The 24,359-nt window shown below is 36.2% G+C and overlaps 1 protein-coding gene, 2 long non-coding RNA genes and 1 other non-coding gene across 9 annotated transcripts in view; 1 reads left to right on the forward strand and 3 right to left on the reverse strand.

Annotated features, from left to right (window-relative positions):
* Positions 1–5,680: 5,680 nt before the first annotated feature.
* LOC135774535 (uncharacterized) lies at positions 5,681–8,533 on the reverse strand. Its single transcript, XR_010543726.1, has 8 exons — positions 8,470–8,533; positions 7,776–7,834; positions 7,508–7,541; positions 7,271–7,329; positions 6,970–7,017; positions 6,314–6,367; positions 6,033–6,079; positions 5,681–5,791 (listed from the first exon to the last, which is right to left on the reverse strand). It is a non-coding gene; the product is annotated as an uncharacterized lncRNA (long non-coding RNA).
* On the reverse strand, positions 7,086–7,219 carry LOC135774598 (small nucleolar RNA SNORA18). Its single transcript, XR_010543759.1, has one exon. It is a non-coding gene; the product is annotated as a small nucleolar RNA SNORA18 (small nucleolar RNA).
* Positions 8,534–9,959: 1,426 nt separating the features above from the next.
* LOC135774255 (uncharacterized) lies at positions 9,960–17,415 on the forward strand. Its single transcript, XR_010543665.1, has 3 exons — positions 9,960–10,115; positions 10,216–10,238; positions 17,386–17,415. It is a non-coding gene; the product is annotated as an uncharacterized lncRNA (long non-coding RNA).
* doc2b (double C2-like domains, beta) overlaps positions 11,449–24,359 on the reverse strand; it is a 276,973-nt gene continuing 264,062 nt past the window's right edge. For all 6 annotated transcript variants that reach the window (XM_065284219.2, XM_065284218.2, XM_065284217.2 and 3 more), the window contains 4 exons: positions 19,244–19,401; positions 16,538–16,619; positions 16,352–16,448; positions 11,449–13,642 (listed from right to left, as the gene is read on the reverse strand). In XM_065284219.2, coding sequence (XP_065140291.1) covers positions 13,506–13,642; positions 16,352–16,448; positions 16,538–16,619; positions 19,244–19,401 — 474 coding nt within the window. In that variant the 3' untranslated portion in view covers positions 11,449–13,505. The remainder of the gene's footprint in view (positions 13,643–16,351; positions 16,449–16,537; positions 16,620–19,243; positions 19,402–24,359) is intronic.

Here is a 24,359-nt window from a genome sequence, read left to right on the forward strand (position 1 = left end):
TTGCCTCGCCTACTGCTTTTTGCCTACTAAACAATATTGACTGTGCCATAAATGAAACACTATTTTAAAAAAGGGGGAGGGTCTTCTCCTCTTAGATAGTTTCAGCAGTGACAACATAAATAAACAGCTTTTATGGAACACACATAACTACCGGAAAACTTCTAGAAAGAATCAATAACAAGAGAGTCCTTTGAGTGGTTTATTTCTGATGACAAGCTAAATAAACAACAAGTAGATAACCTTAGTTCAAATCATAGCTAAAGCAAATCAAAAACTTCACTGAGCTAATGTTGTAAAATGTAAAATGTGTATAATGTATACAATCTTGACTACAGATCGGCTGCCAAACCACAAAGTGGTGATCCATGATCGCGGTCTCCCCCCCCCTTGTCATTAGGAAACCAAAACATTTGTTATTTTCGATGAGGTATTTGTTCCAGAGTTCAGTTTAGCCACTAGCCAGACCATTAAACAAACAAAGACCGGAAGTTAAGTTCCGTCCACATGCGTATGTCCGATGAAAGCATCTACCAAACAACAAAAAAATAATAAAAATATGTGTTACTCAATTAGCAATGGAAAGGTGATGGGTTCGATTATTAGGAAACACACATATTGCTAAAACAATTACATATTGAATGCACTGTAAGTCACTTTGGATTTAAAAAGTTTGCCAAATGCACTGTAAATTAGTGGTGAGCAATGATTAAAATCGTAAAAAAGGTTACAAAATAAAAAGGGCTTTTTTGCATAATATACGAGTGTGTGTTGTGTGTAATTATTATGTATATATAAACACACACACATGCACACGCTCGTATGTATTTAAGAACCATTTACGTGTGTATGTGTGCGTGTATATATTTAGAATATATAATAATTACACATAAAACACACAAATATATTATGCAAAAAGTCACTTTTATTTTGTATGCAATTAATCGCGATTAATCGTTACTCACCATTACCCCATATATTTGTAGACCTGTGCAGTTTTGCTTTGATGAACTTGTTTTCCCTGCCATGCAAAAAATTTATTTTCACATGCAAGGACACAAAGAATATACTATACCTTGCTTGATCACATGATGTTGCATATGATAGGACACAGGCTCCAATAGGTTAACAAATGGCACTTCATCATACCCCTACCTAGATTATAATCAGAGAATGTGACTTCTTGTATAGAGCATAAACAAACTGTGTTCAAGCTGAGACATAGGTTAGTCACACATCTCATACTGTATGAGTCTTACAGGCAGCTTATCTAATCAAAAGAATGCTTGACAAGAGGTGACGGTTATGTTCATTTTAAAGATTATCACCACAGTGTTGAAACAGTTTCAGACCGAATGCAAACATTGACACATAGATTAAAAAACGCAGAAAAATGTAACTAAATAATACATACACCGCTAAGTAACAAAATAAAATATTCTCTGTTAAATCGTATGAATTGTAAAAATAAAAAACATACATGCTAATAAAATGACACTGCAAAGATTATTAAGGATGAACAGTTAAATGTCATGTTTGTAATAAACAGGCACATAATGAGATCATGACACTCATTAATTTAACTCCTGACCAGAATACATCATCTAAAAAAAGAAGCCAGAAGTTTAATAATTCACAAAAGCTGTCTATTGGTAACCAGGGCCAGTGCTGCAGAGCGTCATGAACAAACAAGCATTCTTTGTGTGCAGCTGTGATAAGATCCCTGGGACACAGATCTCTCACAGGGACAGGCATTGTTCAGTTCAAAGGACAGTTCTCCTCTTTAGATGCTATTCCTCTCAGCACTACAACTCAAAACATATTGAGCGCTGAGCTTTTGATTTTCACGCTAGTAAATAAAATGACCTGCGTGTACGTAAATGATCTAGAATGCTTGCATTTATACATGGAGGTGTGCTTTCATCTGCTAAGTGGTGATGTAGACAAGATCCAGTTAAGTGCTATAGATGGTTTCATCGGACACACACGCGTGGTCGAAAACTTCACTTCCGGTTTCAGTTTATTTGCTAAACTAAACTCTGGAACAAATGCCTCGTCGAAAATAACTACTGTTTTGGTTTCCTAGGTAATCTACGTGTTGTTAATTTAGCTTGTTATATAAATAAACTACTTTAACCTCTTCAACCCTGAGGACCCTGTCCCGGGTCCAGAATTTCGTATTTTGACTTAATATAAAATATTCTTTTAATCTTTGATGCTCCGTCATGGACCCCAGTAACACATATGAGATACTGTTTGAAAGCTTAGAGTCTCTACTTTCTGCAGATATGCATCACTTTGACACATCTTTTACTGTAAGAAAGTTATTTACACTTAATTTACACTATCACCCCCCCAATATTTTATTATATCATTTAATATTTACATATTTCATATTTCTCAAAAATGACAAACATGGGCAAGTCTTATATCAAATGAAAGCTCTCACTCTCAGGAATAAGGCTACATCGTTATTTTTGTTCTAATATCAACACATATCCAACAATCGCTGAATGAATAATAAGGTAAAAAATGGTCTTTTGTAAACATATGTGAAACTTGAGTGTGGACTGCCTCAGATAGCACATATAGCCACAAATGATACACCATCTTTTATTTTAGGTCCTACTCTAAACAATGAGTCCATTCACAGCATTTTCTTTGGTTGTGTGCATATATAATCCCTTGCTATTTATTATATGTGCAAAACAAAAAATTAATATTTATATGAAAAATGTATTTTCACACCCTTAAGTAAAATGAGAATAACTTTTGAATGCGACATGCTAAAGAGTTCATTCTTTTTTTGGGTGTTTACTGTCTGCTGCTGGTAACAACCAGAACTGTCTGCAGTCTGCTAGAGCACCCAGAACCAGAGTTATACACTATCAAAGACAGTATTTACAACATAAAAAAGAAAATTTGGTGTTTCATCATATGAAAAACAACATAAATAACAATATTTGTCACAAACAGCAGCTTTTTATGTAACTTCAAAGGGTTTTCTTTAAAATGATATAAAGAAATTGCATTTATTCCACTGTATGTGGTTATGGGGACACTTCAAATGTTCTTAGGCAGAAATTGTATACAAAAAGGGTATTATTCCTCCCTTCAGTTGGAGTAAAATAACTTTTGCATTTATTATGATAGAGAAAAAATTCCTTTTTCCTCTGTAAGCTGACAATTGCTGGAATCAAACAAAACTGTCTGCAGGGACCTGAGATACCCAGGGCCAGAGTTATATACTTTCAAATAAAAACTTTAGAAAAAAAACATCAAAAAGCGCCTATTTATTTTTGTGTTTATTAGAGGACTGATATCACATACAACCATGTTGAGCACTTTTAACAGTGTTTTATGTAATTTCAAAGGGTTACCTGTAAAATGATACCAAACTTTTGTATGTAAACCTCTGCATGTGGGTATGGGATGCTTTTGAAATTGGGTAGGCCAAATCCAGGCGAAAATCCCCAAAATAGCTTCAGGGTGTAAGAAGTTAAAAGGACTGTTGTTGTCGTCATTTATTCTTAGCAGAGTTTACCGGAAGTTACGTGTTGACCACGAAAGCCGCTTGTTTATGTTGGTACTGCTGAAACCATCTATAATTGCTCCAGTGCTTCTATCAACCTAGAAAATGTAATAAAGGTCAACTAGGGTGACCATACGTGCCATTCTTCCAGGACGCGTCCTGTCCAGGATTTCGGGTGCGTCTTCCGGAGGTCGTATTTGTCGACCGCATACGTCATAGAGGATTATTATTATTACTATTACAGAAAAGCAACAGTTACATTTTAAGGTAACTACGATTGTATGTCTTATGTTTTTAACTGAATGGCGTATGCGGTCAACAAAAACGACTTCCGGAAGACGAACCGAAATCCTGGACAGGATCTGTCCGTGAAGAATGGCACGTATGGTCACCCTAGGTCAACCCAAAAACTCAGTTTTGGTAAACCATTCTCTGCAAGCATGTGAAAAAAAAATAGGTGAAATTTGGCTCCCCTTGTGATGTCAGAAAAGGTAATACCACCCCTTAATCTGCATTATCAAAACACGGCACTGCCATTTAGTGCAGAGATCCGCTTATTTGCAGCTAAAACGGCACACCCAAATACAGCACATTTTAACATGTTATAATAAATTATCTATATGGTATTTTGAGCTAAAAATTCACATACGTATTCTTGGGACACCAAAGATTTATTTGACATTAAAAGTCTTGTGAAATGTCCCCTTTAAGCCATAGTTTAAGACAGTTTAGTTTTGACATAATACCTTACAAAAGCTTACAATACTGAGTCCAAAACCATATGATTAATGAACAACTACATTCAATTTTAGTTTATCAAAAATTACATACTAATAATTCTTGCCTCAGCTTCAGGTCATTTCAAGAATGTTGACATGGCTTTTTGCCAGAGATTGCAAGTCTCTAACATCTTACATTTCAGAAATGTGTTTGTAACACTACGGTGAGCAAATCACTGATTCGCTCATCCTAAGTTGCAGGAAAAGTAACGTGTACCGCATGACAATGTTGCCTATGTGCGAATCAGCAGTTACACTAAAAGCAATTTACACCCAACTAATAATACAAAGAAAGATTCTGTAATTTGTAGGAGTTTTAAAACACTGCCATACAGTTTAATGCAAATTTAAAAACCTGTATATTGTAAACGGATATTTTAAGAAACGTTTGTAACCAAAGTGATCAGAGGCCCCATTGACTTCCATGGTATTTTTGTTCCTACTGTAGAAGTCAATGGGGCCTCTGATAGATTTGGTTAGAAACATTCCTCAATATCTACCTTTGTGTTCATCAGAACAAAAAATTTAACGGGTTTGTAACAATAATAGCAAGTGAACTGACAAGAATGTTTTTGGGTAAACTATGACTTTAAGGCATTCATTAAATATAGTGGTGTGCTTGAATACCTTGTTCACCATCAGTCCAAATCATATTTTTGTGGACATGCAATTTGAAACTCTGTCTATATTATGCCTCATAATGGTTCAAAGCCGATCTGTGCATCCTGCAGTTTTCCAGATTATCTGCAGCATTTCTATAGCAATGACGTTGCGCTGGCACGACAATCTTTCATGTGGTTTTTAGCCGTTCACACGTCCTAAATATGACTGGATTCCTATCGCATATGCACCAAAATCAGATTTGGACTGACAGTGTGAACAAGGTCTAAAACATTGAAGCATCTCAAAAATAAAGGCTAGTTTAACATTTAAAAGAAGCTTGTCAAAAACTAAAAGCTGTGTTATCTGAAGAGAATCCTTTAATCTAAACCCCATGACCCACGTGAAACCCTGAGAACCAAATCTCCCACCGGCATGACACTGGCAACAAGGCTAAACTTAATGTTATCCTCTCTAAGGGGTGCTGGAGTTTTCACATTGCTACAGCTCAAATAACCCAAAACTATAATCAGTTTAAATAAATACAGCATGTCTCATGCAAATCTCTCCAGCTAACCATTTGAGCAACCCCTCCTGTGTAAAGGAGGACTGTCTAGTTTCCTATGATTGTCCTGTACATATAAGGGCCTTCCTTTAATTGTTCAATTACATTTTGCAGTTGAAAAACATATGGAACTATAAATTATATAAACATCCCCCATATTTGACGATCAGAAAATATACAATTTAAAGACCACCCAAGACATTACACTAGTGTTAAGTTTTTATTGCAAGTTATGAAAGAAACTTTCATGCATCACAAATTATGAAGCTCAGGGAAACTTTACAATTTCTGCACAGAAGACTGTTCACCAACCCACATCTGTTGAAAACATGAAAAGTACAATTACAACTACTTTTCATAGCATTACAACATGCCATTCATGTTTCTTATGCAAAGCAAACAAGGTGTTGCCCAACAGAAAACAGGGATTTCATTTAGCATAAAACCTGCAAAAAATCTTGCTGGGCACTTATGTAGGATCACGGCGTTAAGGATCGCCAGTGGAGGCAAGTGGCTGACCCCCTTTGAAAGTGATCCAAAGCAGCAGAAGTATGCTCACCTTCCATACATCCACCGGACGCCAAATCCCACACTCCAATTTGAAGCCTGTTAACATGAAATCGAAATACGATTAAACACAAATACAAGTTCAAAAGAAGAGTCGCATAGAGTTAGACTAAAATGTTCCTAACAAATCCAACAGCAACAATACTGAAGGGACTCATTAGGATGAGCTTTAATCTTTGGTCAAGTCCACAGCAAGTCAGGAACCACGTATCCTAAAAGCCTTGGTATATGACCAGATATTTTAGGTATACGAAGACTAAAAGCATGCCTTACCTTTGGTCTTTCAGCCCAATTGGATGAATGCTGGTCAAACAATCCATATGAGATCTATGGATAACACATTAACAAGTCAGGATTATATAGACAACCTAAGCTTTTAAATAAACAAGGCTACTACAAGAGGCAGGTTGCAGTATGCAGTTACCCCCATGACACAATCTTGGATAAGCATAGAGTAATAGGGTTAGGGTAGGGCATGTCAGGTATGTGGGAGAATTGACAACAGCCCACTGACAAATGTTCAGACGACACATGCCACAGCAGAATTACAAACACGATGGCTGAACAAATTGCAAGTTTGAAAATGCAATTTGCCAAGCTGCGACCTACTGAGCACATTTCACATTAAGCCATTGCTTGCATCAGTGTTTGGTATATAATGCACTGCACTATAAATGTAAACACTGGGCAAAACAGATCTATAAATAACAATACATCCAAAAAAGGGGAACAACTCTAGATGGAAAAAAATTGTCTCGACCACCACTAGGACCCAACAACAAGTATAAGGTCCAGACAGCAGGTGTCGAATTGATCTAGCACCGGCATTTGAACATTCCAGCCAGACATACAACTGGATGCAGATACCCACAGTGCAGTTTAAAGCTTTAACGCATTTATTATTTTAGCAGCCTTGCAGACCCACTCACCAAAAAGCAAGTGCACCTCCTAGTGGTCACCCCTCATAGTGATCACACCTACAAAGAAGAAATCAAAGACATGAGATATTGCACATCACAATAACAGCATATCCTATAAGCTTATGGCATGTCCTGCAGTAATTTCCCACACAGCTAATGATAATAGCAACATGGGTAAAGCGATACTACAGATTTGGTCTTTGAGGCGTTTCCAACGACTAAGTTCTACTGAGAGGATCCAGTCGGGATAGACCTCATTTTTATAGCAGTTTGTCAAATTCATTCAACTATATCTAATGGTATAACCTACCATGCAAAGGCAAACTTCGGAATATACAACTCCAGAAATGAAGGGATGTGTTCTCAGACCTGAAAGTAAGGTAACCGTAAGTAAAGCAAAGTATGCATACTCCAAATCTAGGCATACACAATACAGCTTGACTGTTCAGAGAGGCATTTTCTCTTTCACGGTTATAGTAAGAGCAGTTGAACATTGCCAATCATCATTACAAATGCATTACTTCGCATTATCCCAAAAAATTCTTACCTATCGGTCCACATGACCAAACTTTATCCAAATCCTGCAAGTACACAAAAGCATTTTTAAAAGCATGTAAAGAAACAGAAGCAAAAGTATAGCATAAGGTAAACGCATGTCACCTCTCATAAGTAGCACTGTTATTTGGTGGAAACAACAGTGGGTTGCAAGAGAAGAGAATTGTGATTTTTGCACTGCACTAGTTCCTAAGCCCACTATAGACTGGACTGTGACTAGTACTGTGCAGTACTCTCAATGAACCATCCGAGACACTTACCATACTGTATGCGATGACTGCACAAGGCTTCCAATAACATGGTGAAATATCAAATTACCCTAAATGGAAAGGGTAAAAGGTTGTTAGCTTAAGTGCAATTAACTTTTGTACACGAGGTTTAAGTGAAAAACGGATATCATTAAACAATGATATGTGCCAATGACGTCAGATGCCATGCCACACTTAACTACGTAATGCTTCTTATACTCTATATCCTATATATAAATGGCATGCATTAACATGTCCCAGGCCTCATTGTCATCACTGCAACGTATAACACAGCAATGAAAGCAAACCTGGATTTTTATAGCCATGCAGAAAGAGGAATTCTCTCTATATGAGGAGTTCCGTTTGTAAGGTTGTGCATGGCTGAGATTGATCCAAGGCACGAACGGCCCAGGTTAAAACTATAGACACTTTGACTAAATATAACAGAACTACGGTATTAATGTGCCTGGAGAACCTTAAAATATATGTATTTATTACAGTAACGTTACTTGCTTTACACATCAGCCATGTGCTTTGCACATAACACGTGGTGTAAGCGTGCGCTTCTCTGTTACGTTAAAATAACTCCGTTTTAAATCATTTATCATGTTCCAATGAACAACACACTGTAACAACTGTAACATTATACGTTTAGAAAAATTGAGACATTAGCAATTTATTGACATATTTAGCGACCTAACGTTACCTCAACCAGCAAGCGAACAGGCTAGCTCTCCTTCCAACCAAGCGATTATGAGAAAGACCGGAAGAAGCACGGTCGTCTTTATAGAGCACGAGCTGACTTTACGACATTTTACGGCTCTGCTGGTGTTTGGCGTTTACTGATTAAATAACTTCTCTTCAATCTATTAAAAAGTTTAACATATCGGATATTTTTGTTTAAAACACATATATATTTCTATATAATTTTATTATTGTTGTGAATTTGAAACTCTCCATCGCTTATTCCTGTTAATTCTCTCCAACCAACATAATGAAATATTACTTGTTAACATTTTGGCTGATAAATGTAATTAGACTACTAATAATTAATGATTGTATAGTTAATGCTGTACAAAATATTTAAACGAAACCAAAATAAATAACTTTATTATAATACACATTTCTTTAATTATACATTATTATTATTATTATTATTCAGTAAAATGCATATTAAAACGGACATTTTAGCTGTAACAATAAAAAATTAACAGCACTAAAAAGCGTTATAATTTTCTATTTTATTAAAATCAGATGCCTAAAAATAAATGACATCACAGTACCGCGAGAGCGATTCGACTGCAGACTCTACAGTACGAATTCTCCATTCGCTCTCGCGGTATTATGATGTCATCTGCCGGTCGGCAGGTCGGAGGTTGTATTTGTAAGCTGCACACGTCATTAAGACTGGTTTGTTTGAGCTATGAGCATTACATTCCCAAGTCATAAGCATATTATAACAATTTATGATTAAATAAGAATAATAATCAACGTTATAATTTTCAATATTAAAAACAACACAGTCTTTATGACGTATGCAGCCTTCAAATGCGACCTCCGGAGGATGCAGCCATAGACATGGATGCAGCAGCCTTCCGTTCAAGTCGAACAACCAGGGCCAGTTACGTGACAACATGCGGCGCTAGAATTGTAAGTGTTTTTTTCTTTATTGCGAAATAAAATATGAATGAAAACACAAACAATTATACCATTCATATTTTAAACGTTATACAATAATAATTAAAAAAATGAACATGAAATCAACATGTTCTGACGATGATTCTGACGGCTAGAATTTAAATTTCGCGCCCTTTCTCTTCAGTGTTGCAGCACGTTAATAGTTTAACGGCCCCGATTGGGTGGACTGTTGTTTCTTTGACTTACTGGAGTTATTTTAGTTATTATAATGATGGTATTTTGTTTCGAGAAGAAGGGTCTCCAACAACGTTTACAGATTTTGTCGCAAATAACTTTAATATAGAAATATATTACTTATATTCCCTCATTCGGTGAACATCTCAGCTGCACAAGATAATATTAATGCTCTGGAGGATCATCTAAAAGAGGTAATCTTGCTTACTCTATGGCAATATCAACAGTGACCTGAATGTAAATCAGCTGTTATACCTGTGGTCTGTCATGTGACCTTTTTTCATAAGGTGATATTTTAAGTGCAGATGGGCGAGGTCGTACTGCTTAATTTGCACGTGGCACAACTTGACATTAGTGCTCATCTGCAGTCTTGCTGCCCTAATGCCATCCTTGGAGACCGAACATACGGACGTACGAAAGAAGGCGGGAGTTGATTTTAATGTTTCTGACCCTAAAGGCCGAACTCCCTTACAACATGTGGTGAGCCTTTATTATAATTATATCATAAACGTTATGTAATTTTTAAATCCAAGCGTTTACTTGAAGTCAGCTGCATCATCCTTCTTTTGCTTTTCCACAGGCAGTGTGCTCCAATCAGATGAGGTATGTGGACAAAGGTTCTTTCAGGTGTATGAAAAGTTCCACCATTTTCTTGATTTGAAACGACATTACCTAATTTTCCTTTAATACAACAGCAAAGAGACAATATGGCCTGTAGATGATGCCCACCAACATGGGTTTCATCATTTGGTGGAGATGTTGATGAAAAATGAAAGCCCAGAACAGTAAAGAACCAATTATACAGTTCTTTTGTGATTAAATCAGTAATTATAATATACAAAGTTATTTGTATAGCGTTAAATTAAAAGAGAAAAATTATATTTGTGACACAAAAAACATTTAAGAGACCCTTAAAAAATGTATGCATGTGTTCTTATAAGGCAAAAATGACACCTTCCCAAAAACTGTTCTAAAAATATCATGCATCAATATTTTTTCAACTAAAACCGAGACAATCTTTTAAAACTACTTCTGCCTGAAACATTCATATAAAATATTAATTAAATTTGTGAAAAATGTAACCCTTTATATGCCAACATGTTAATATTAATTGAACCACAGTGTTTGGCTGATATCGTGAAACCTTTTGTGGGACATCATAGCCCGGAAAATGCCCCGTCCTGATTTCTCACTCCAGAGGCTGAGGGTTGATTAATTTTGGTAATTGATTAATTTTGGTACTTGATAATCCTATAATCGAACAAAGAGAATTGTAGTTTCTTTCACATATGATGGCTGTCAACATCACATCATGAATGTGACATGCAAGAAAATATGAATGATGAACAGAGATCAGTTTCAATAAGAATCCTTAATAAACGATTTAACAGCGAGGGAGAGCAAGAAAATAAACTGACTTTAGTTTCGTTTTTGATTGATTTTAATTGTATGTTTTAAACTACCATATCCCAAAATTTGAAGTCATACGAGCATCCTTTACTTCAGCCTTGCATCCCTGCCATAAACAGCGCAGTGTGAGACAGTGTAAGGATACCCATAATGTGTCTTTATTCCAGAGGCATAATCCAAGAGATACACAATGTTTCAACAGTGTAACACAGACAAGAATTGAACTATGTATCATATAGTTTCCATATTAAAAGCTAATATCAATCTAGGAATCTTTGTAAAGTGAGCGGTGCAAAAACACTGTTAGAAAAGAAAAGGCACGATAATTCGGCCATTCGGTGCAAGATTAACTTGGTGAACCAGGAGAAGAAATATACTGACTTGATAAATGCAAACGATTGCCTGAGAGTTAAAAATGATAAAAACAAGACAAGATTTATTTTTTATAACATGCAGTCACATGTCCAGTCAATAGAGCAAACTGACAGGCAATGCAAAAGTACAAAAACTGTCCAAGAAGAAAGGCTGACATTCTTACAGCATCCAAAAGCAGAACTCTCGTTTACAGAGGAGTACGACAGTATCAAACATGAAGCTTAGTTCGTTTAATGACAGCCCAAGAACATTGCATGCATTTTTATGCCATAGAGTTTGTTTACAAAAGCAAAGATTACAAAAATGTCACTGCGGTGGCTTTTACAATGAATTCTGTCAAAGAGATACTGCGTGGTCTGCTTTCAGGGGTTTTAAAATAAGAAAAATGGTCAGCAGGAGTTTAGCTTCAACAGTGAATAAAAAAATAACTCTGTAAAATAGTTAAACATACAGTAATACATCCAATATACCCACCCGTCGCATGCTAAATATGCAATAACATAGAAAGGCTAAACTAATAAATTGGTTATATAAATAACAACTTAAAGGGATAGTTCACCCAAAAATGAAACTTCTATCATCATTTACAAGAGTTTCATTATTCTGTTGAACACATAAGAAGATATTTTGATAAATGATGGTAAGCATACAGTCGATGACCCATTGATTTTTGGGTCAACTATCCCTTAATAAAAACACATGTACACAAAATTAAAAATGACTCTTATATTAAAAAATATGTTTGGTCCAAATTGTACAACCCTAAAAATGTCAAGGGATGAATAGAATAAACATGCTGTTGATCAACTAAATGTGTAAGCCCATTTTCTCCCTCACAGATTGAATAATTTAAAAAGAGACATCTACCATATCGATTGGGCTAGGACAAAATTAAAAAACAAGAAATATATAAATCTAATAGCCAAAATCAGGAGATGGAAAAACTATTAAAAGAAAGTTATGATCCGTGGTCTTAATTTCGTGAGCAGCTTTTTGGGCGTTAGTGTGTCCGGTGTGTAAACAGGGTTTTATCTCTATGTATAGTTTCTAGATAATGGCTATTTTAGCTCCTGTGTGCTTTCATTGGCAATGGCACACTGTTCATTTGTTGTGAGACAGAAATGAATAAAATAAACGTAATTTAATTACATTCATTTTTAAGACGACTCAATCGCAAATGTACTGTAATGACACGGGAACTGTAAATATTGTGATTTTTCTTCACTTAAAAACACTAGTTTATATGATTCTTACAATCATCTGTCTGTAAAATATAATCTTGTTGTTTTTGCTTCAGCCTTAAGACAAACATCAGAAAAGATTTGGACTGTATTCTTGATGTAAACAACAACAGCAGCGCTCATTTCATCCTTGTTTTGGATTTTTTGCTGCCATAAGCATGTGATGCACTGTTAGAATAAGGTACAAAACTGTGCCTTTTCTGTCACTGGGGTGGTACCCTAAGGTTGCATTTTGTACCTTTACAGGTATACTAAAAATAATACAATGTTGTACCTTAAGGACCTATTGTGTACCTTATAAGGTACAGTTAGCTGGTTAACTGGTACAAATATATTCCTTAGGGTACACAATAGGTGCTTAGGGTATAATACTGAACCCCAAAAGGTACAACATTGCAATGTGTTGCATTGAGACATAAGCATTTGAGGGTACCACCCCAGTGGCAATAAATGTACAGTTTTGGCCCTTTTATCTGACAGCTAACTTCTGTAAACTGCATTCTTGAATACACGTTTCACCTTAGAGATATCTAAGAGGACAGAGAGAATAAAAGGAGCATGTTTAAATATTTATCTCCAATTGGCTATATGGACATAATTTGTCCATTTTTAATGTGGTTGTAAAAACACAGGCTGATTAAAGACCCCCGAATCAAGCCAGAGATTGAACCGCAAGCTCAATTCCAGGAGAGTTGGAGCAGGTGTGTTAGTTAGAAACAGATATTGGCACCCATCTCTAAATCAATGGACCGTTGGTGTGTTGATCTATCCATCAAAGGCCGGGCTTACATTGACATCATACAGATGAGGGATGGGGCACTGGTGCAGCCCCGAAGGTAGACTTTCAGTCATTGTACCCTGAACCAGGGAGTTCATTGGTTAACGTGTGCCAGCGCTCGATTTTCTTGTCCTTGTTTTTGAGACAGTCAAACCAGTGTTTAAGCCTCTCGCCATTGGCATTGATACCTAATGAGACTCCACCTGAAAAAAAAGAGTGGAAAACTTAAGTAAAACTGCAACAACAAATGACACTGCAAAATAGTATACAGTACAAGATAAACTTTGGCCTAATTCCAATTCTATTTTATACCCCTATGCCTACCCCTTAACACTTGCTCCTTAAAACAGAGTGAAAATGGGAAGGGTTAAAATTATTCCCCTAAGAAATTAGACACTACTACTACTACACTGTCATATGACATTATACGTCCTCCTACGTCAAAGTACAGTAGATGCAATGTTTACCACATTGCCGCCTTTGCCTGCAGTCATATAAGTTTAGTTACAGCCCAAAAGCAGCACACCACACACCCCTCTGTTAGCGATTCAGATGCTTTTCTCGTCAGTCTATTCAAGTTCCAGTTTTCCGCAGTCTGTTCGCAGTCACTGTAGTGCAGGGATGGGGAACCCTGGTCCTGGGGGGCCACTGTCCTGCAGAGTTTAGTTCCAACCCTAATTAAACACACCTGAAAAATCTAATTAAAGTCTTCAGGATTACTTGAAAATGAAATTCAGGTGTGTTTGATTAGGGTTGGAACTAAACTCTTCAGTACAGCGGCCCTCCAGGACCCAGGGTTCCCCACTCCTGCTGTAGTGGACTGCCAATCTAAAGCACTGGGAGTTTTCCCCAGTGTGCTGCCTCCGGATCGGGAGCAGACCGGGGGAACCAGGATGCGATCAGACAGGGGAACAGGGACGGGATCAGACAGGGGAACAGGGACTGGATCAGACAGGGGAACAGGGACTGGATCAGACAGGGGAACAGGGACGCGATCAGACAAGGGAACAAGGACGCGATCGCTCCGGAGGTTACGTTTGTTACGTTTTGTATCATAAAACAAACGAATATTTATAATTTAAAGGTTTATAAATGTAAAAAAAGACTTGAATTGTACACTATTAGAAAAGATGTGTTAATTTTTTACACATCTTTGTGCGTTAAGCTTTTAACACATTGGGCCCTATTTTAACGATCTGAAACGCAAGTGCGAAGCGCAAAGCGCAAGTGACTTTGTGGCCGGATCTTGGACGCTGTTGCTATTTTCCCGGCGGGAGAAATAACTCTTGCGCCAGGCGCAAATCAATAAGGGAGGAAATAGCCAAAATTGTCTCATCAGCTGGCATGCCCAGGACGTTGCGCCGCAAGCGCTACAATGATGTCAGGAGACGGGGGAATCCCAAGCTTGCCAGCATAAATCGGGCACGCCGTGTAACGGGAGGTGGATCTGCCTCTACACAGACGCCAGCAGAGGACATCGCTGCGTCCACCCTCACCGCTGAAAGCCAAGAAACGCAAGCAGTCCAACCCCAAAGTACACTTACAAATCAAGTTCACATACATTAAGGTTTCTTATGAAAACATTTTAATTATTATTTACATAAAATAAACGTAATACAGCCACACAACAAACTTATGAAAATATTTTAATCGTTATTTGCATGAGAATTTTTTAACGCAGCCACACAAAATAGAGAAAAACTATCACCACAATGCTCACCACTATGATTTCCCTTATCTCATGTGTTAATATTTTTTATTTGTAACAATTCATGATTTGCAAAAATAACTGTTGCATCTGTGTAGATTAGATAAGCAAAGTGTGTGCGCGTTGTGCATGCTATACATTATGGTCAAGCATGCGCCCTTAAAATAGCATAATGAACAACGCGCAACGCGCCACTGACTTTAAACTAGTTTTTTTTGGTCAGTGGCGCAATTGTTTTTTGAAACTGCAAAATAGCATCAGGGATGGTTTGCGCCGGAACACGCCTCCTTTTTTGCGCTGAACCGCACAGGGAGCGCAAGTTCATTCCCTAGTTTGCCGACGTGCGTCTGTGGAGGGAAAAACCCGCTGTGCGCCGGTGCAAAATACGAATGATATATGCGTCACTGACAAAGTCAATTGCGCTGGGTGCAAGATAAGGCCCACAATGTGTATTGATGTACACATTTTGTGTTGATTTTGTGTTAAAATATAACACAAGTTGTGTTAAAAGTAACATGGAAGTATTATGGAAGACAGTGGTGCTCAGAAATGATTTGGTTATAAAAAATTCTCAAAATTCTTTCTTTGTGTTTAATGGAGGAAATAAATTTGAGGGTGAGTAAATAATGACCAGTGTTGGGGAAAGTTACTTTTAAAAGGTATGCATTACAATATTTAGTTACTCCCCCAAAAAGTAACTAATTAGTTACGTTTAATGGAAAGTAATACTTACATTACTTTTAAGTTACTTATGCTTTACTTTTTCTTACTTGGTTGAGGTTTGATCTCTTTCAGGCCTTGCAGGTGAAAAATTGCATATTTCTATCGGAAAGATTTCAAGCTGTGGCCTGCCATCTCTGTTTCTGACTCAAACTTTTCCTGCTCAGGCGCGCATGCATATGGTGCGTTTTTCTACGTGACTACATTCAGTTTAATTTAGTAAATTTTTTTATTCTAATTAATTAAACTGAAAGTAACTTGCATTACTTTTTATAAAAAAGTAACTCAAAAATTAATGTGTACATTTATAAATGAATGCGTTACTTTCCTCGTTACTTTAGAAAAGTAATATTATTACGTAATGCACGTTACTTGTAATGCGTTACATCCAACAATGATGATGACAGAATTTTAATTTTTGGGTGGACTATCCCTTTAAAAAGATAAACCTATGGCTAAAGTATAATTTCTGAAAAGATCCTACCAATGAAATCATTGGATTTTCCAATGTCGTAGTCCCAAACCGTCACCTCCAGAGTCTTCTTGCTGAGGTCAGCATACTTGATGTCATAGAAAAACTCCTGATATATCAGAAATGAAGATCATTACAACTATACATAAAAATGTCTGATGCATTTACTGTAATGGAAAATAGTCAGATAACTCTTACTTCATTAAATTCAGGATTGAGGGTCTTCTTCTTGACAGTTGTCTTGTGCTTAGATTTTTTGTTCTCATCTGGCTTGAGATACCTAAAATATATCAGCGATATCGAATGATGTCTGCGTTTAGTCTGAACACATTTAAAGGGATTGTTCACCCAAAAATGCAAATTCTGTCATCATTTATTCGCTATAAATGTGATTTTTTTTTTCTGCTGAACACAAAGGAAGATATTTTGAGCAATGTTTGTAACTAAACCGTTTTGAAGCACCACTGACTTTCATAGTATTTTTCTTTCATACTATGGAAAGTCAATGGTGCTCCTGTTTCCTACTTGATTACTAATATCTTCATTGTGTTCAGCAAAACTCATAAATTTGTACAGGTTTCAAACAACTTGTAAATATTGACAGAATTTTCATTTTGGGGTGAACTATCCCTTTAACATCATAAACATTTAGACTTTCGCTAAAGGTTATGTTTGCCTTTTATAAATTGAATAATAGTAGTCCAAATTAGATTCTTTATCCTTAATTATGCCAGATGGGGAATTCAGCTAAAACTGGCAACGTGTTAAAAAATTTTTTTTGCATGCAATTAATGTCCACTAGAGGGCAATGTGGGACTACTTTTTAACTTCACTTAAAGATTTAGTACTGTAAAAGAAAACTGCTGGATATTATCAACTGCGTTTAATCTGGGTCTGAAAAGCCTCATCAAATAAAGTTGAAATGAACCCAAACTTTATACATCTGCTTTTGTAAAGGTCATTAAAGATTGGCCAAGTCTCATTCTGTTGTGTTACCGCAAGCTTTCTCTCCCTAATGAGGTTGCCCTGCTCTTCATCTCTTACAGAGACTACCAGACAAGATTCACAGACTGAAGTCATTAAACACAACCTGTTGCTTAAATAAAACAAGTTAAAATTGATGTAGAATAAAAATGTATCCGTTGGGATAAAGTAACACATATGAAAGATTTACTTCTCTTTGTAAACTGTCACTTGCTTGGAAAATCATTTGTGACTGCATCAGTGCCTCTGGGCAAACCCATCATTCAGCTTCTGATCAAAAAGCTATGAAACTTTATCTATTTGGCAAATAAACACTAGCTACTTGTTCATTAAAACACAATTTTCTCCAAAATGTCAATTGATATCAGTTCAGACAACAAAAACAAAACAATTACTCAACGATGACTCAGACATGTTTGAAAATGGCAGACGGGCACAGAATACTGGCACAGGATTTCTTCTGTTTGTTGTCACCGCGAGTAATGATGAATGAATAATTTAGTATTCAATATCTGCTACAGAGAACCAGACAGATGAAACTGACCAATGTTTGTACATGCAGAAAACAGAAATACGATTATTGTATTTAAATAATTGAAGAGCTAAGATGCAAAACCCTCCAAGTGCAATATTTTTTGTGTTAGGTTCCGAAATTTCACAATGAAAAGGTTAGTAGTAAGTTTTATGAATGTTCACAGTGTAAACAAATAAAAAATTTGGTCAATATCTCAAAATATTCGATAAACCTCCCTAAACTGGGTAAAAAAGTCCCATTCTTCTTCTGTGCACTTAGAGGACTTTGCTGAAAAATGTATGTGGCGTTTAAGGGTTTCTTACAACAAAGCGGTATTTCTGAATGACCTGAGCTCAGGATTAAGCAAAGTATACATTAAACAAAAGTATTTGAAGAACCTATAATATGTGCCGAGAGCATTTGGTCAATTATATTATCTAATTTTTGACAGTGTTTAGCAGCTTTTGCATCCAAGCTCTTTCATTGGATACAAAAACCGAATTAGGAACACCAGTTCTCTATCTAATAAATTACCATCCTAAAACTAAACATAAGCCATTATTTTTCAATCTTTGATACTGATGAATGGATAGATTTGTCCATTAAAAATGGCATATAAATGTGTTGGTATCAGGGCAGGGTTGCGTCAGAATGAAAGGTGCACTTACACTGTAATTGGACATGTAGCATGGGCTTTTATCCATATGGTATATGCATTACAGGGAAATCCCCCTGGAGCAATTTGAGGTTAAATGTCGTTCCCAAGAATTAACTCCTTTGGGATTTGAACCCACGGTCTTTGGCTTATCATACCCTATGGTACAACGACCTCACATCAGAAAAGACCTTCATAAAAGGTTAGGAAGATTTGTGGTCATGTTATGATCTATTCACCCTCGACTAACCATCAGTACTCACAATAAATGATAGAAACCTGTACTGTATGCATATAGCTGCAGAAGATACTGATGTATGCAGGGCTCCAGACTAACTTTTTTCACTAGGAGCACAGTGGCCCCCAACTGAATATTTTAGGGGCGCAACCAAAAAATGTAGGGGCACACAGCGTAAATCAACATGCTAACCAAATAATCACATTTCTACAAATTTCCACTGTTTTACTAATACATACTTTGATGATAGACGCAGAAAGTACAATGTGCTGTTTCAAATTCACTGTCACATCAGAAAAAAAGGTCAAATTTACTGGTCGCACATGTGCGACTGGATGTAAAATTCAGGGGCACACTCTCAAATTTTGATGGCAGTCTGGAGCCCTGGTATGTCATGTGATATATCAAGATGGCGGATGTAGTACGTTCAAATTCAAAGATAAATTGGTTTTTGTTGTACTCTAACAAATAGAAAAGAAACAGGTACAGTAGGTCATGAGACTTATGACTTACGTTTTAACATAAGGGTCAGAGAAACCATTGGCATCCATGGCAGCGAGATGGGCACAGCGAATGATACCCACCACTAAGCCACACTTCTGTGAGCTGTACTTCAGTGAGATCATAATGCGCCCGCGCTCCTCCAGTGACTTGTTCTCCGTCTTATCAATCTGTGCAAACACACAAATATTACACATTGCTGTCAGTCCAGCTTCTAAAAATCCATGAAAATATATCTCAAGTACAACCCAAATTAATGCTTTTTAGGTATAATTGTAATGATTTTGACAACTATATCAGGGTAAAGCAAAATTACTACATATACTTAACACCTCCAGAAAGGTAACGTGGGGACAGTTTTATACTTTTAATTTAACAAAACTTTTTTGTGAAACTACAATGTACCTTTAAGGAACGATAGATTTATATGCATTTTTTTCAAAATAATTTTTAATTATGAATTGTTTAAGGTTAATATCATCAAACTGTCATCCGCTGTTGTCGCATAATAAAATACTTTTTCTGGAAAGGATGATGTCTGCATATTTAAACATGATTTATTTAGTTCAATACTTAAAAAGGGGGGAAATTAATTGTTCATGTAAGGGATTATGTATAGGCAGCAGGTTGTTATTGCAGAAATATTTCGTGATATTTGCCTGTACATTATCCCAATTATTACACACCTACTTACCTCATAAGTAAGTTAAGAAGCATTAAATATTGATTTGAATTTTTTTTTTTTTTCAAATTATTATTCATTTAACAAGAATATTTTTTGTTCCAGAAGACATTATAACACACTGAAGTCATCTGGATTAAAGGAATAGTTCACCCGAAAATGAAAATTTGCTCATGATTTAGGGGAGAACTGGGTCGAATTTTCTCAGAGCCATGACTACATTTGCATTTTAAACTATGACAGCATCTTTAGCGCACAACCCTTGACAGAGCTGACAAATATTGGGTTATTTCATAATCGTTTTCGCATGTGTAGGTTCAGATAGCTGTTTTCAACCATGATAAAAAAGTGTTGTGTTTCTTGTTCCATGTGTTACAATACGGATCAGCCACAGGTTATTTAGTTCTGGAACCCATCCTGAAATTTGCCTTCACAGAGTTTTTCAAAATAAAAGTAAATCGTGTTTAAATGTCAGGAGTTCCTGTCCTGGCTGCTTATACTGTTGCATTATGTTGAGAATTGATATTATGCTAGTTTAATTTCATTTTCACAGTGTTCTGTAGAATTTTTTTCCCAACAATTCAGATTTGTACTGCTGGGTTGCTTTTGAAACATTTGATGGAACTGAAATTTAAAATGAAAATATGATTAAATATTTTTTTTCGCAAAGAAAAACGACAAAATATAAGTTCATAGTCATGCTAAAAACAAGTGTAACACAAAAATCTATCTTGTTCTGTTGTGTTACTTTTGACCCTGTTTGTTTTGTCCCAGCTGACAGGGTCAAATGCGCTACTTAAGTTCAAAGTGAAAACTTCAAAGTTCAAAATTCCACCTGGTATATAGACCACACTTGTGAGTATATAAATATATTTCTTTCTAAAACATTATCTTTAAAAATTAAGTTTTTCTGAAAAAGGGTACTTTCATCCCTGTTCTCCCCTACTCACCTGCATATTGTTGTAAACCTGTATGAGATCCTTAATACTATAAAATACATAATAATTTTGATGGTGAGCATACAGTTAAAGGTACCTATTGACTTCCATAGTAGTAAAAAAATACTATGAAAATCAATGGGTACCGTCAACTGTACACTTACCATCATTTATCAAAATATATATTTTTTGTGTTCAACAGAATTAAAGTGCACCTATTTCAATTCCTTAAAATCAACAGTATTTTGTGTATTTGGTGTAATACAATTTGTTTGTGTGGTTTATGGTTAAAAAAAATAATTTTCCTGAAATCTGAAAAGTGCTGTGTCCCTGATTGGCCAGCTAATCTGTACCTTGTGATTGATCTGAATACCTCTGACGTCAGCAGGAAACGTGACGCTCCTTACCATGTTTGAAAGATTCGCTCACAATGCAATGCTAACAGGAGTCCAAAGCAGGAGGAATTATGATAATGTCGGTCTTGTCTACATCACCAATCCCAGGAAGTAAACTGTTGCCTACAATCCATGTATTTGTTGTAGTCCAAAAAAAGAGATTTACGTTGGAAACAATAACTCACGTCATTTTTACTTTGGGATTTGTACCTTTTGCATATCGTTAACATGTACTAATACACACTTACACACAAAAGCAAATGTTAAATCGTGAATCAGACAATAGTTGCTCTTTAAGAAACTCATACAGGTTTACAACAACATGCGGGTGAGTAAATGGTGACAGAATTTTAATTTTTTAGGTGAACTATCCCTTTAATTTAATGTTATTTTCTTATACATTAACATGACGGCATTTTAATATAAAGTTTTTTTTTGTGTTCAACTGAATAAAGAAAGTCACATACATCTGGGATGGCATGAGTGTGAGAAAATAATGAGAAAATTTGGATCAACAATTTTTTTCATTCCATGACTCCTGTTGTAAACTACATCTAAGCAGCATTGTCATTTAATTATTAAGTTTATAAACTGGTGTAAAGTCCAATAAAACCCAAGACCTGCAAATCCCAGTAGATTATTTATTAATTTGCTAAATTTAGTTTTGTGCACTTCTTCATATCCTCTCCAATATTAGCTGTTGTCTAGACATTATTTATGGTAGAGCTGAACCAAATCTGAGTTCTTCCAACTGTTGAGTCTCTCTCTCTCTCTCTCTCTCTCAGAACTTTGTGGACCCACCAAAGCCGTCAAGCATGAAGTTAATTAGCTGTGGAGGAGGCGTCTCTGCTCGTCCTCCACACGCTGCTGTCTCATTTCCGTCCCCACTGGAGTTCACGCAAGTGCGCGCACACACACACACACACACACACACACACCCACACACACACACACGTTACACAGTCTCTTCACACAACAAACATTTTCCTTGTTTATCAGCTTGTGGAGTCTTTGTATTATATTTTTGCCAGCTTTATATGTAGAGTTTGATTCCAAAACGCAATAAATCCATTTTGACTAATTTGGGTAAAAATTTGTTTTTATACCAAGAAAGTGACAAGAAGAAAACCACTATTTTCTGTTACAAACTTTCACATAGCATGTTTAGGTTATAAAAACATTAAAAATTCAAATCCATAATTTGACTTTCAAAGACTTATTATAAAAACAGATTTTTTTCTTGCAAAATGCAATAAATCCATGATGTTTTTTTTTCAAAATGCTATAAATCTATTGAATCAATATATAAATGTGCATTCATCTTTGTCATGTTATATTCATTAAGTTGACTAGTGGTATACACTGATTTTTTTCGATTAATATTTTTTTTTTTACGTAGTCGATTACAAATCGATTCTCAAAGGCCACGAATCTATTTTTTTTTATGAAATGACCTGATCCTCTTTGATTAAGGAATGTGAATTTTTCATTTTGCATCAAAATTGTATTGTATTTAACATAATTGTATGCATTTGAAAAATAGAGATGGGTTCTGTTTTAATGTACCCAAGTGTACCTAAAATGAAAAAGTATTTTTATTAAATCTATATTCATTGAGTTGAATCAACAATCGAGTATAAAAATTGGTCCGAGAATCATAATAGAACCAAGAACCGAAATCGAATCGATCAGATAGCGTAGTAATCGAAATCAAATCGATCTGGAACATCTGAATCAATACCCGGCCCTAATTAAGAACAGTCATTGAATTTACTTTTTAATACTGGCCTGATACAATACTGATTTTGGTGATAACAATTTTTTTTTAAATGGCATTTATCGCGTTTTGTAACCAAACTCTTCATACGTATGCTAAACTTCAGTAAACCCTACTGAGTACCCTAACTCACAGACCAACACAATCTCATGGCAATGCATAACTATATAATGAGGTGGCGTATAAATTTATATAATTTCATATAAAATCTTTACCGTGGGTTCACACCAGTCATCTCGTTTGAGGCATCAAATTTGTGTCTATTGTGTCTAGTTTGCCGCGTGAACATTTTGAGTTTACTTGCTTCATTCGCGCATAAAAGCCGTGCGTGAAATCCTAGTCATCGAGACATTTATGCGGAAATTCACATCATGGGAGGGGCTTCTGCGACTCCGCTCGCTTCCTGTAATCACGTTACTAGTAGAGCAAGCTCCTGATTGGTTAACGAGGTGCGTTTTTCCGCCAAAGTTCAAATTTCTCAAATCTCAATTTGCGCCATTCAGCCATTGCTTCAGTGACCCTGGGGATGGGGCGGAGTTTCATTCCTTCTTTTTTGATAACTCAGAGTTTGTAATGATCCACATAAATCGCCAGCTTGTATAGTAGAGATAAAGTTGCACAGGCAGATAAACTTCTAGATTCAAACCAAAGGCTTACTAATTATTATTTCACACGTTGACATGACCTTACTTGGTTGATATTAAAGATATCAAGGTTATATTCTTTACATAATGTAGGATGATTTTATGTAGAAAACAATATATCACAAATAAATGAGTTGGGTTTTGCCAGGCAGTCACATGAATGTTGTTTTACTGTACTGGCATAAAAGTAATACAACAGTGCTCAGCTCGCTCGAGGATGTGAAAGGCTTCGAGTCGAGGTCCTTTCTAGTTGTGAGATAAAAGCAGCAATTCTGAATGTGTTGGCGTCTGTACGCATCACATTTTTACTGTCTGTTTTCTTCTGTTGGTTTTGTAAAGCCTGTCATGTTCGTCTCAGATGGCTGATGGACGTGAGGATGTGTCTTCAATGATAATTGAATTCTAATTAGTATGCTAATTCTAATCAAAGTTACTTTGGACGTACTAATCAATTTGATATCTAAATATCTTTATGAAGCTCTCAGACTTCCTTCAATTTCGCCATCACTCACAGGCATCCACACTGATGATTAATACAACCGAGCTTCAAAGAATGGCTTTGAATGACTGTAAATGACTGCAGGGGCGGGGCCAGGGGGGGGCCAGGGGGGGCACGGGCCACCCCCACAATTTGATTGGCCACCCCAAGTGCCCCCCCTCCCACACCATCAGTCTCGTCAGTATTAATTATG

Source organism: Paramisgurnus dabryanus, chromosome 5, assembly GCF_030506205.2.
Source record: "Paramisgurnus dabryanus chromosome 5, PD_genome_1.1, whole genome shotgun sequence".
Lineage (NCBI taxonomy): Eukaryota > Metazoa > Chordata > Actinopteri > Cypriniformes > Cobitidae > Paramisgurnus > Paramisgurnus dabryanus.